Source organism: Mycteria americana, chromosome 2, assembly GCF_035582795.1.
Source record: "Mycteria americana isolate JAX WOST 10 ecotype Jacksonville Zoo and Gardens chromosome 2, USCA_MyAme_1.0, whole genome shotgun sequence".
Taxonomy (NCBI): domain Eukaryota; kingdom Metazoa; phylum Chordata; class Aves; order Ciconiiformes; family Ciconiidae; genus Mycteria; species Mycteria americana.
In genome coordinates this window covers 130,102,796-130,118,024 of record NC_134366.1, presented here as the reverse complement: position 1 = coordinate 130,118,024, position 15,229 = coordinate 130,102,796, and the positions used below count along the sequence as shown (strand labels likewise).

The window sequence follows — 15,229 nt, the reverse complement described above, 5'->3', positions numbered from 1 at the left end:
ATGCTTTATAAAACAGTGCTAGTGATGATATTTGTCTGAAGAAACATGATTCTCACTGAAATGTATGTAGTACTTTTAGTATATCAGTAAAATTGTACCTGCCGATCCTGCATAATTTACATTTTTTTAATCTCAGACTTCACATTTTTTCTTACCTGTATCTTCTATAAAATAAATATTACAAAAATTAACTATGCTTTGTATTTTTCTAGAGTGTGATTTTTGTGTAAGAGCTATGGAATTATAAAGCTTTCCCAGCTCAGACTTTACTTTTACACATATGTTCATATATCTTTTATCTATATAAAATAAAAGATCGCTATAAACATCAATTTAGCTGAACAGCAGACTTTTCATAACTAGATTCACTTATTTAAAACATTGAATCTCTGGTGAAACATTCCATAGATTCAATCCAAATAAATAAATGACTGACAAGGAAGACTAAGCTAGGACGTTGTTTTGAACATTGTCTTGAATTTTTAATGTTTTCTGTCTGCTTTCAGGAACCTTTTTTCAGCTGTGATTAAACTTAAGGAAAAAGCTGAAACGTGGCAAAAAGTTTAGATGCAAACTGTAGGCCTAGATCTGGCTGCAACAGAAACGTTAACCCTACCTTTAGCCTGCATAACTCTGAACTGTTGACAAAAGACCAGAACCAGTCCTGTCTACTCCAAATTCTGAGTCAGAAGTCTCCTTCATGTGAATCACCAAGGCTATAAATTAAGAAATAGACTAGGGCCATAAGTCATAAAGCATTCTAGAGAATATTCTGAGACAAAGGAAGGACCATGACATAAGAGTTGTACATAATTTACGAATTCACACAAAGGTCTCATTTGGTTTTATGAAGCATTCTATTCCCATTACAAGGGGACATCTGAGATAAGAACCACATCCTGGTCTTCAGCAGAAGAATTTAATTTAGGGTGAATTATAGAGTCATGATGCCTGATTATATTATTTAAACTGAGAGAAAAAGACTTGGTTTCAGTAAATTATTATCAGTTCAAATAGAAACTGTAGCTAATTTATATCTGTTTCAACCTGCAGAAATAGGGTACACAAATGGAAGCATGCTCTTTATCCTAAAAGTAAAGTTAGAAATGAAGTGGCTAGCAAAATAAGTTTAGGATCTGCTGCAATAGCCTTTATACATGCATAAGTATATAGACTGTTGAAATAAGTCTGCTTCTGATGTTGTTGCACTAGTTATATATATATATGTATATATATATATAAAATTATTTGACCTGCATTAAGACACCAATTTTATTGGTTTTATCCCATTTTTATGAATTCCAGCTCCCACAGAAGTGTATAAAGCCTAAAGGTTTTCCAGATTATAATCAGGCTTAAAATCTGTGCTATTGATTTTTAAGTCTCTGGGCTCCTATTTAAAACTTTTACCAGTGAAGTATGAAAGAACAATAAAACAACCCAGAAATTAAAAACAGCAAAGTCTACCGAACAATGCTTACATTTCTGTTTGTTAAATATATCTGTAATAATTATGCTGTATATTGGTTTATTCAGTGCTTTTTATTTTATTGAGTATTTTCACCTATCACAAAGCCAAATATGCAGAAAAATCCCCTTTAGAACTATATAAAATAATGGAAATTTTGCATTTCCTGGCTAAGAAAATTGTTAAAAGCCCCTTGTTGCACTTCAAAGGCATCTCTTACTAAAAATCTGATTAGACATCTGTAGCATTTCATCCTAAAGAGACTTTGCTCCATAATGCCATCATTCTTCAGTAAGATTTTGTGTAAGTTACTAGAAGTAAAATGCTCTCACCTTAAAAATAGACAAAAGCATGTACCTAAATCATGCTCTGCCAAAAGTTTTAGATAATAAATGAAATAAAAATAATGGAAAAATATTCTGAAAAAGTTTTCTACCTTTTCTTTAAATGGATATATTTTCTTTTTAATAATTTTAATTGCTGTGCTGTGGAAATAATCTAGAAGAAAAAGCTTTTGCAAAATCCCTATTGCCCAGATAAAAACAGTAATCACCTCTATCAAGGCACAATGTCAGCTGGTATAATTTGTCATAATTTAATTTGCAGCCATAATATCTGGCAAGTCTTTTTGCCCCCTATGGAACTGTCTATCTCCAATGTTAATTGGAGCTCCTCCCATGTTGCTGTCCTTTATTAGTTACTTCCACTTAGCTATTATAGTATTATTATTCTTCTGTGTAATTCTATCAAAGAAATATAAGCTCTTACCGTGTTGTTGGGATGGTAGTTGAGATGCAAACCACTGTCACATAGTGGAGAGGATGTGCCACTGCTTTGATCACTGGGGGCACCTAATACAAACATGAATACACCAAAAAATCTTCATTAATTTATAATGCTATAATTCAAATTTGTGCATGTCTGTACATATGCATTCCTCTCCCCCCACTAGTTTTGTCGTATCTAATACTCATTCACTTTCTCCCGTCAGCCAGTATCTGTCTTCTGGTTTGAGCGGAGTGCCTTTTAAGCTGAATGGAGGCTCAAGAATCCTTCTCCTGCATTGCTTAAAAGAGTTAATAATCTGTTTAGTAACAAAACAAACCCAAAGGTTTTTGCAAATTTGATAATAAAAGAAAAGTGCGTACCTACTCGCTTGGTTTTCACTTGAAGGAACTAGTCAGATAACACTTCTGTTACTCTCGATGAAGCCTACTGTTCTAACCATTCTTGTAACAGTTTAGGAAATTACAGTGCAACACCTCAAAAGTAACATGACAGGATCAATGCAAATGCATGTTTGTGTGCGTTACTCAGGGTACTTTGTTGTACCACAACCTTTCATAAAAGGGACAAATGTACTGGGACACATTTTTATTTAAGGATATGGTGTTCTAATTTTTTTCTTGTCTCACTAAAGTTTAATACCTCGGTGAAAGATAAGGACAGTATTTCAACAAATGATTGTATAAAATATTATTTCATAATTTAGTTTATTTAATTCCTACTAACTTAAAATCAAAGGCTAAAAGTATTGAAATCAAATATTTATTGTTTTGTTGCTTAAAAATTAAGCAATTCATTTTACCCTCTTAGGAGCAAGAAGCAGAAGGAAAGCAGCTGTGACAAAAGGCACAGGCTGACATATAAATATCTTTGGATATGCTGCAACTGTCTATAATTATGCACCCACACTTACAATTTAATATAAAGGAAGACAGCCGTCTCTATATGTCTCTCATGGGGCTAGTTGATTAAAACGTGGTTGGACTTAAACAAAATACTAATCATCCCAGAGTAATTTATTTTTAGGTAGACAGACACCTCCACCAAAGCCTCTGAATTTTACATGGTAAAGTTAAGCCCTCTAAATATACACACACAATCTCATTTTCACATTTACAAGACAAAACTCTTTCAGATTAAAATGTTATGTGATGCTGCCTGAAAAACTTCTTTTAAATACTCTGCATCAGGATGTGAGCTACAGTAAACTAATGTAATTCTACTGTTTCAGCTGCAACTTTGCTGATTCACACCAGCCAAATGCCTGGTGATCTGTTTTTCAAGCAAAGATAGCCATTTTTTGCTTGAGGTGAATGTTACTACAAGACCTGGCAATACAAGCAGTTCATATTCAGGCAGCAATGCTGACCAAAAAAGCTGCTGTCAATCACCCTCAATGAACAGTAGGTTCAGAAGCTGCAAGCGCTGATGAGCATTGAATTGAGCTTTCTTTTGGCCAAATAATGAAGGCTTACATGCACAATCTTCATTCAGTGGCAGTTTGAGAAAAGCAGGTGCTCTTTTCAGAAAGGACACAGTTAGGGTCACTTCTTCCCCTGCGTTGCGAAGGACCTGAACCTGGAAGAGAAATACAGAGAGGACACCTTGAAATAAATGTATGACCAAAATGCATCAGCAAATGTAAGCAACATCACATAGCTTTCACATACCAGAACATAACTGCTTAGCAATGTATTGCAATGACCTTTTTTTAAAAAAGAAAGCAAGATGTAAAGCTTGCTATATGCTTGTCTGTGGTGTTTCTAGTCACACATACAGGTAATGGGAGCGGGGGGGCATTGGCGTCCTATAATAGCACTGGCTTTGCCCTGTGCTATTGCACAGCTTGCTCCCTGACACTGTTGAGCTGTGCACCTCCTTCTTTCAGATCTGGCATCATCCACACTAACATGTATGTATAATAGAAAAAAAAGAAAATTTTTCCCCCTGAGGTTGTCTCATAAACCTCCAACCAAAACTATAGCAGTAGTTTTCACAGCTGTGCCATAATCCTATGAGGGAGTCTTTCCAACAGTCAGAGTTAAATTTAGCCGAAGCACTCCAGCATGGATGAGAGACCTAATCTTCCTTACAGCCACAGAGGAAAAGTAGCTATTTTTAAGCCTTAAGTCTTAGACAAACACAAGCTTGGGTTTTGCCAAAGGGCAGTTTGCATTTTGGACACAGGAATGCGTAAATCACCTATCCACCTGTTAATGCTTTTAGCCTTCCTGTACTGTCCCACAATTGCTCCTGCAGCTCTTGTTCATGCCTTCAGCTTTTGTGTGGTACAGCTGATAGACACCTCAAGACACACAGCACAGAAAGGGAACCCCAGGGACCTCCCCAGAGTGGCACAAAGGAGACACAAAAGCAGCTAAGCAAAATGGTGTACTTAACAGTGGAGGAATAAGATTTGAATCAGTTTATAACAGGAGAGCCAAGATGTATCAGGTCACATAACTGTTTCAGAGAACAACCATTTCCTGTTCTTCTGGCTCTATAACTTTAAAATTCTTTATTTAAAACTTTATTTAAAACTCTAATTTGGGCTTACAAAGACAGAAGATTGCACCATGCCTCTATCTGAGTGACTGTACTCATACTGTACAGAGTGCCAGCTCGCTGAGAGCAGTGTTCGGAGAGCTACTACATAGGGACATATTAGACAAATGTTTTAAATTAGCATATATCTGTTCCCTTTCTGCTGTGCTTTCATGGTAGCTGGATAACACACAGGTAACCCCTCCTTCATGCTGCTCCTTGTGAGAAAGCCTTGTAAATAATTTATGGAGGATTGTTATTCTTTAAACTATACCTATCAACAACCTATCCTACACATTTAGTTACATTCATGCATATAAGTATATGCAGGGATGCTTTCACATGGAATCACTGCATTAACTTAAAGCAATTCTTCAGGACAAAATGTTGACTTTGCCTTTAAACACAATACTTCCTACTCCACACCTGTTGCTACAGAGGAGTAACAATATGATGACAGAATATTTGATTCAGTATCTGAAATCCACTCTGAAATGTTAGGCTCTTTATTGTTTAAAATAGCACAGTGGTTGTCAAGGCACAATTTGCAGTGTAGTGTGTATTTATATGCATGTGTGCAAATAAACACACACAAACACACACATCACAACAAATTTCATCAACTTAAACTGCATGCCAAAAAATTCATCTGTAACTTGAGCCTCTTTGATGAGCACTTCCCAGTTCTAATGTGTTTTATACCTTAGAATTTGTAAGTAGTACTTATTTCATACAAAGAAGATGACTTGTAATCTGAGGAACAGTAGATCAAGACTCCGAAGTCCTGAATTCCATCAGAGAAACCATACCATATCCTCAGCCTTCATAGAAAATTCATCCTTCTCCTCTCTTATGTAGCAGTCACAGTTCAGAATAGTCATAGCCAAAGCAGAAACTTACAGGCATGTACTCTCTATTGAAACAACAGATGTGGATAGACAAAGTGCAGGAAAAATACAGCTACCTTCTGCCTTTTTAAAAATATTTCTTTTTACTCAGGAACAGGGAAGAAATAAGTGGAGAAGTTACAGCATTACTAACTTTAATTTATAAAGTCACCTTTTAAGATACCTAAAAATAAGTGGATATCATTTGTGAAAGAAGCTGAGACAGTAAACTCTGCCCTTGAATCTTTCTTCTTCCAAGAGTAAAACAAGCCACGAGTCTACATGATTTAATTTGATAATATATTGTTCTGGAAAGGCTAGAAGTTGCCATAAGTAGTCTACTGTGACCTTCTTCTCTAACCTCTCTCTCTCTCTCTCTCAAACCTCTATCTCATAGGATGAAGAATTTAAGCTGGTACACAGTTTAGTTGAAATCAGCAATACTTATTTCACTGAAGTGTATTTTGGAGTGTATGATCTGTATAATCCAGAAAGTGACTAGATTTTGACATGTAGAATAAAGATGAAAGAGAGATAAAAGATTAAAAAAGAAAACTACTAGGTAGTGATTACAACAAAGAAGAGATGAGCTATCAATCCCATTTCACCTACTTTCTAGTCATTATCAAAGCCATTCTGGGAAATAAGGTTAGCTGAAGAAAATACGATTTTTAATTAAACTTATTAATTGTCTTTTTGTAGCTTTCAGTTGAAAGCTTTTCTGTTATTTTACATTTTTTGTCTTTATTTTACATAAGAAATGAACAATTACTGAGCTGTTTTAAATCGAGTATGCCTTATAGGATCCATTTACTTTGTGTCCTCGTTCAACGTGTACACCATGCCATACTGCCGTTCCTCCATGCAGAAAGAGAATGAGGTACAATAGGCAATCTAGTCTTCCCAAGGAATGTTTTTAGTGATATACCAGAACAGCTCATGTTCATGAATGGAAAATTAATTGATAACTTTTACAAAAAAAAGATAACAGCCAAAAGTAATGTGACTAATTGTTATGGAGAGTTATGTCTATGGAAAAAAACACTTGAAAACAGGGAGTCAAACAGTTTGTCTGGAAGATACGATACAGTATGAATTTCTAGAGCTTTACAAACATGAGTGGAATTCTACCAATAGTCAGAGATACTGGCATATTAAGTATTTCTTCTCGCTTCCTCATTGCCTAACATCAGTTTAGCTCAAAAAAAGAGCTATTTTGGTAAAATGAGGACTGTGTGAATGTAGATTTATTGCTTGTTCAGGCTTGGCAAATGTACATTCATGAAAAATTAATTTACCTGCACAAGTATATCCATGTGGACCTGAAGAATTGGTAGCATATTCCACTAACAAAGCAGTAATGATCTTTTACCACTGAAGTAAATTCATGAACATACTGAAGAAACCAGTTGTCAATCATGATATGATTTTCAGATAAAGAAATGGATAGATATCTGCTCAGCCATCCTGTTTTCTCACTTGGAAGAAAGTTCCCTCACTTTTATTGTATATACATTGCCAATACCTTGTCAATCAAGCACCATCACTGACAACATATGTGTTGGTTATTTCTGGCAGTGATAATTCAAGAAATATTTCAAGGTTACTTTCAAACATAAGAGGGAAGTAGACTATCTACATCCTTTATACATCCTTTTCAGAGTTACAGCATATTTTCTGATTTATAAGGAAACCTTAAAGCTAGGTTGATCAGAGTAACTAGCTCCAGATTTTTTTGCCAGCACCATCACATATTGTATGCATGATAAAAATGACTGAAGATTGAAAAGCTAAGGAATATTTTCTACTTCCTGCAAACAATGAACCTCTCTTAAGAATTTGCAGTCATTTAGAAGACTTTCAGGATTTTTCTCATTTTGCAATGTCTACGTCCATATTTTGATATAATTATGTTAAATTCCTTAAATTCCTGATACATTAGTCCACAAATTAGAAAAAGGTGGGGTTTGGTTTGGGTTTTTTTTTCCCCCATTCAAGGGTAAGGTGTATTTTAAATAGGAAAAATAGAGAACTGTGGAAATCTTGATTCACTGAGGGTTGAAGAGTGGCAATAAAGTGATACCACATTTTTTTCAGTAGATTAAAAAACCAAAAACAGGTCACTGGAAAAAGTATGCTAATTTTATTCCACCCCCACATCTTATTCTATACAACTGTGTCTGGACCTTCCAAAAATAATTTTTTACTAGGGATACTGCATACAATTGCTGATTGATCACTGATTTCCATGATGATCCCATCCCTCGCAAAAATATTCCAATATTGGGTAGAATACAACTAATATTTAACGTCTTGTTAAAATTAGCTATTTACTTGAAGAGTGACTAGTCCACAATTAATTGCTTTCTTTTAAAACTGCTTTCATTTAAAATACAAAGTGGCTATTTTAAGAAAGAGTGCTTCTATAATAACTGTACAATCAAATTACCAAAGACAATGCTAGCCACAAACAATTCTTATCAGTCCTGGAATAGAATTAGAGCCTTGTCCCCACTGTGTATAAATGGTAAAAGATTTTCAATATTAATGAAATGTAGTTGTATAAGTAAGAGATTTTCAGTTCATTACTGCTAATAGAAAAGGCATTTCTAAATTTACATTAAATAAAAATATTTAAAACATTTGCTCTAGTATTTGAAAAGATATAAATGGACCCAACTTCTAAAAAGTGAAAAAGAAACATTTTTGGAAGGAATACTAATTTTGAATAAATATAGAAACTTGATTTCAAAAATTTTAAAACAAAAATGCAGCAAATTCCTAAGATTTTTTTTATTATATATGAAGAGTTTGGCAAAGGTCAGATAAATCTATAGTGCTAAATCCATGGAATAGTTGCCTGACAAAAATTTAACTCAGCAGTAGACCTAATATTTCCAAAGCCTAACAAGTTTATATCTTTCCACCATAAGCCATGCAAAACCTCCCTTTGGAAGATATCTGTATGTCTATGCATTTGACCTGACAATTTCTAAAGCACTGCATCCCAGATTGCAGAAAAGGCATGACCAGGCACCATTGAAGAGATTTGCTTATTCTCTGTATCATTGAAAGGTAATAATCTGTTTTATTTCCAGAAGCTGTACTGACTATTCAAGATGCATGTATTTTTCTATAAAGCCCTAGCTTTTTAATATTTTTGAGATCTTCTACAAAGCCCTAGATTTCAGGCATATGAATTCACCTATCTGTCTCCGGTTTTTATTTTAATAGTTAACAATGAACAGCAGTAACACTTAATGTGTTGATACAGATGTTGTATGGATTAAACAATGCAAAGCTACTTAATATTGCTGCTACTACTTGATTTAGTTTTATTTTTTTATTTCATCTAGTGAGCAATACTAGCTATTGATTTGCTGGTGCACAGTGTCTAACGAAGTCACCCCTGTAACAGGAAGAAGCTGTGACACTGAAAAGTCTTAACATCTCCTCATCAACATTATGGCTGTAAATTAAATTCCTGCTGTTGTTTTAGATATCATACATATATTTAATGTAGAATGAGTTGGTGTGAGAAGAACTACACAAACGGAAACATTAAATACCGTCAATAAACTTTCTTACGCAAAGCATAAGTTTACTACCAGTGGGACCAAGAATTAATTTACTTCTACCACAAACAGCCCTATATAAAGTTAGGTTGTTCATGAGTGAAGTGAGACAGGCAAAAATAACAGTTGTGCTTGTCTGAACCAGTAGCTGTGTGAAATAATGAAATTAGAAGAGCCAGTGTTTCTGGAGCGACAGTGTCTGTGTTTCCATGACATTACTGTAATGACTGCAAGGGGGCCATTTGAAGAAGTGAATTTTATGGTGATGTGTGATATTTCTGAATAAAATCTCTACATAATAATAACACTAGTCTGAATTTTTAATAATGTCTACAATGATATTGCCTTTTAATTTTATAAAACCTTTTAAAGTCCCAGTTCAAGGAAACATTTGAGCATATGCTGAAGTCTCTCTCAATATATTCAGGAAAGCACTGAAGCGTGAAGTCCCTCTGAGTTCAGTAAGTATTCTTTCCTGAGTAAGACTGTAAATCCCCTCTTAAATTACCAATGAAATTTACCCACCAAAGAAGCAGTAAAGATTTAAAACAGAAGACTTATAGTCCCTAAGACCTGTGTTCTCCTGAACTGGTAGCAAATTCCACTCTTCAGTATGCTTTAAAGGAAAATTCAGTTCTTTGATGAATACCTTGAATTATAAACATCTGGTGGGGGAAAAAAAAAAAAAAGGAAAAGAAGAAGACACGTTCCTAGCCACTGTGCAAAGCTACACAATACACTAGTTCAAGTCCATCAGCAGATACCGCAACATGCATTCTGGTACAATCATATAAAGGCCTGAAGCTAGAAGGCTCAATGCATGCACACAACTGTCTTGAATTACGTTTATTTAAAAAATCAAGTCTCTTGTTCATTAAAAGCCATGTAGTTAGTACAGAATGTTTGCATTAAAAATACACCAGCATATGGGGAGTTTTTAATTCCTATGATCTAATATTTATCACAGTATTCACTAACAATGAACGTTAATCAACAAATATAATAGTAAAAACTATCAAAGCTTTTTTTTTCTTCAGAAGATTTCTCTTACTGATATACGGAGCAAACTAGAATACCTTTTTATGACAGCAGTTCCAACTCAGGCTGCACAACTCAAAGTATACTTCAGACCATAGTTTGACACTACCATAGTTGTAGGTTTTAATTTTTTGTGTCTGGTTCCAGAACTTGTGTTAGATATTTAGATACAAACCCAGCTGGGCTGCACCGTAGAACTGGGAGCTTCCTCCCTTTGCCTCAAACAAGGCAAAAGGAACCGCAGGGCAGAATGGTGCACATGCTGAGGATGTAAGAAGACACAAGCCTTTCTATTCAGAACCCTCTTCTGCATGTATCTTGCTACTGGCACTGTTTTACAAAAGTGCAGGGGGATGCAGTAAGATTAGTAGTTACAGCAATCTACTAGTAAGCCTACCACTAAGCAATTATTCTGGAAAGTGGCAGATAGAGGTTTATGGCTGCTCAAGATGACACAGGAATTGAATCAAGGTAGCACTTACTCAGTGAATGCTCCAGCTACTAAGGCACTATACAAAACATCATTTCAGAGCAACACACACAGAGATTCAGGGTTTGATGCTTTTCGACAAGTCCCATCAGACTGACCACTTAGAAACAAAATTATTCTTGATTCCAAGTGACAGCACTCGTTTAAGCTAGACCATCAGGTGGTTTCTCAGACAATGTCATACCAGTCACCTTACAGCTATATTCAGGCTTCCCTCATTGATCCTTGCCCTACCTGTTTTCACAGGCTCATGGGCTTTAGACACAGAGGTACCAGAACATGCAACCTCAAGACTCCTGTATAAAGCATTAGTAGAAAAGTAAGTGATCTGCCTTTCAAATCAGATAGATTTCATCATGTTTCAAGCCTACATGCAAAGTAGGCCATCCATATTAGCTGACACTAAGAGACATCTACAGAGTTTCCTTCATAGGAAATGACTAAAATAATTAGACGTAAGCAACATGAATAAGTGTAATGAGGAGGTAGGAGAAAGAGATTAATTTCACAAATAATTTATTGGAAATATAATTAACTCACACAGAAAAAATCCATCAGGCAATAGAGGACCAAATATAAGTCACATAGAGGACACAGACTCCTGTCAGTTCTTTCTTCAATGCAGTTCCAAGGTAAAAAGAGAATATTGTCACTTCAATGATATATTTACAACCAGGGTGGAAAAAAGAATCTGTTTTTAAACTTTTAAGTCTAACACTTGTGGAATGGAGTACTTACAAGTTTGTCTAAAAGATCTGATGACAGCTTTCTGGAAATCTTTAAACTTTCTTATGCTCCATAATCAACACTAAAATGTTTAGTAATCTTTCAATCAGAATAGCAACAGACCACAATTAATGTTTAGTAATCTTTCAATCAGAATAGCAATAGACTGCAACTATTGCTTAGTTGTATGTTTATCTTTCCAAAAGTAATATAGGAGTGCCTCAGCAAAAGATATTAGTGCAAACACCTGAGGAAAAAAAAAATTATGAAAGGAAAAGTCTTCCAGGAAAAGTCTGCAGCATTTTCCTGTTCTTCTTTTATTAATCTTAGCATCATTAATAAATATCACCCATAAAAAATATTGCTATTACGAGCTTAATTTGCATTCTCTAGGTCATGTACCCTAATTTTGAATTCTGTTTCACTAAAGACTGCACTTACTGGTCATCACAGTTTATATTAAATCTTTTATTATTATTAAAATCTAATATTAAATTATATTAGAAGGCCATTACTCCAATACAGAAACTATGAAAAGCAAGGAATTAGAACTTGTTAAAATTTTAAGTCTATCAAAACTGGGAACACCTTACTCTGGAATCCCTGACCATAGGTCTTAGGGGACACCATAAGTCCCTGAACTGAAACATTTCATACCATATTCTGAAAAATGTAAAATATGAATTCCCTATATAGATGTCAACTCTAATACGTTATTTACCGTGTTCTATCAGCATATTCTTTGACTCATCCCAGCTGAGCTTCAGACAGTTGATTCTAATGCAAATGTTGATTCTAATTCCAAACAATGGGTCTTATTAATGTTTCCCAACCTACATTCCAAGGACTACAATTGGTCTGGGACTGTGGTCCATAGAAGAAATAAACACACAAAGATGCATTTATTAGCTGTTCAGCTCTACATGATATGGAGTTACTCATGGTAAGAAAATACCTATGAAAATGCAAAAAAGATTCAAAGAACTAGAAGACTTCAACCCAAACTCTTTCCAAGTTTCATGAGCTTTTTCAGTGTAGCTATATGTAGTGAGCACATGCCAGAGCTCAGAACTGCCTACCTTTGTTTTCACATTACCTACTCCATGTATGGCTCTACTTCTCTAGGATTACTCGGCTACACTAAACGATCTGTGTAGTTACACAGTCTTAAAAAGTTCTCTACTTTAAACTCTCACAGCTGTTCCACTTTTTGAATGTTATATATTCAGCTGCTGGGCACCTATTATCTTTCCGAGCTAATTCATGAACACATTATATCTGTAATTATATATTTATTGAGTTCCAAAACAACTGGCTAAGAGGAATGAGGCAAATCCCTTAATAATACTGAAAATGTTAGAAATACCAGTAGAACTGTTCCTAGTGTGGTTGAAACTGCACAGCACTTATTCTACAATTTTTTTAAAGATATGAAATAGGAAACTTGAACACTTTTGGACACCACAAAACTTTAAGATAGTTTTCTAATTGTAAATTACAACTCTGTGAGACTGATAAAACCATCACCATGTATTTAGGTAAACTACACAACCCCACCATCAGTCAAATATTTATAAATCCATAAACCTAATTCTGGTTTCAACTAGTTGTATTAACATGCATATTTCACCTTCTACTAATACTACACCCTTTCATTACAATTGTATATATTTGGGTAAACCTCTCATTGGTATGATAGCTCAGAAATTTACACCGGAACCAGATTTTGTTTGGGATCAATTTCATTGACACTGTCCAAATCAAATATTGACCAAAGCTGCTTTGGGAGAAATGTGCGATCCTCTTAATAAACAAAACAAAACTACTGACATGGAAGAAGCATTTACACCACTGTTATAATAGCGTTGACTAATTTCTACACAGCTTTGCCAAAAGGTTGCACAGCATCCTGCGTGCACTGCTGTGTACAGTCAGATGAACAATAGGCTATCCCATCAGTCTACAGAAGATTTCTTATTTAGGACGTAAGGTTTTTGGACTTCATAGTAATCAGAAACCAACTGTGACAGTAGGCTATGCTGAGATTGTAGTGGTTTTTTTTCCTCGCAACTACATGTTATGGAGAATACTCAAAAAAAGCTGTCAACACCTGTAGAACATTAAGCAACCTCCAGAGGCTTTGCACATTTACCTTCAAGGATCCATCACATAAAAATTCAAAGATTTTTTTTTCTTTTAAGCAAAATCTAGGCCATATTTTAATACACAGATAATATGTAGAAATTCCTCCTAGCTATCATATCTGCACAACATCCTTGTGAAATCTATCTTTATTACTAATACAAATAGTATCATTTTAGTGGGTTTTAGTCCAATATAATATAAAGTGGTAAGAATAAGCCAGAACCATAATTTACTAATTCTCTGTAGGCTACCAACCAATTCTTGGTATTGCTTTTGTCTAACAAGAATTTCAGATAAGAAAAGATGGGTAAAACTATCTTTAAATGAAAGCAGAGAAATTTAATAAGAGACATTCTCTTGGACTAAAAGAAGTGAAGATTATTTAGGGTATAGCATACTATAATATACACCATACTAAATAGTCCATCACAGATTTCTCTGGCACATCTTTAAGCAAGTTTTTGATTACCATCCAGTAATCTGCAAAAAGACACGTTACACTGGAATGTCACTTTCTGGCAATAAGAGTTGCCACAAAAACACTCGCTGCTGCATATAGGCCAGAGCTTCAGTTATGAAATTACTGACAAACTAAATGGGAAAACCAACACAAAAGGTAATAGTATAAATATCTCTTATATAGAACATTAAGATTTTTGCTTGTGGCCTGCAGGTATTACGCCATACAGTGCATGATAACGCATTGACTATTCTAGAAAAAAATAAGTATAGTGTATGAGCCATCCAACAGTGTATGAGAATACAACAGATTCCAGCAGATAATCATAAGATGAATTGAAGAAAAATGTTGTGTGTGGCCTCTCAAAACCAATAGCCATATTTCAGCAATTAACCAGGAAAACCGCAGAAGAATGACTTAGTCACTTAGGAGTCTCCATCCCTTATACGGAAGTCACATAAAATATTCAGCATAATGAAAAATACTAAAGACAGTATCCATGTTACATTAAGAAAAATAAAATAACATCAGCTATATTTACAGAATAAACCAAATTGTTCCATATTTATCTGCATGATTCCTAGAGTATCCAGCTACAACTGGAATAAAGATTACTAGAAATCCTTTTATGAATGGATACATATTTTTCTTTTGCTAGAAAACATGCTACAGCCAAAAAGCTTCAGATAGAAGCTTTTGCTTTTTCAACAATAACTTTTTTTTTTAAAAAGAAAGAGTAAAAATCGAAGCAAAGTTGAAAGTGGAAATGCTTTTTTCTAGTAAGCTGTAACAGAAACTGGACAATAACTTGGAATTAAGGTCTCCAAATTTTGCAGGTAATGTGTGCTCCTCAATGGTAAGAAATAATTTCAATCAAATTATCCATTTTAAAGGATTTGGAGTTCTTTCTTTTCACAGTTGGTCATACTGCACTTTTATTTTGTTTTCATTACAGCAATGAACTTGAAGGGTCTGAGTTTTCTAGCCCTGATTATTAACAAAACAATGAAGCTCCTTGGCTATCTATTAAATATATAAGAATCCCTGGCTCCTTCAGTCAAGCTGTTCCCACACTTCAAATTTACCAGAATAAGTGCTCTTAGAGTTGAG

At 34.7% G+C, this 15,229-nt stretch overlaps 1 protein-coding gene across 12 annotated transcripts in view; it reads right to left on the bottom strand.

The window, feature by feature from the left end:
- Nucleotides 1-15,229, bottom strand: part of SNTG1 (syntrophin gamma 1) — a 348,105-nt gene that overhangs the window by 107,143 nt on the left and 225,733 nt on the right. For all 12 annotated transcript variants that reach the window (XM_075494642.1, XM_075494639.1, XM_075494638.1 and 9 more), the window contains 2 exons: nucleotides 3,730-3,832; nucleotides 2,237-2,319 (listed from right to left, as the gene is read on the bottom strand). In XM_075494642.1, coding sequence (XP_075350757.1) covers nucleotides 2,237-2,319; nucleotides 3,730-3,832 — 186 coding nt within the window. The remainder of the gene's footprint in view (nucleotides 1-2,236; nucleotides 2,320-3,729; nucleotides 3,833-15,229) is intronic.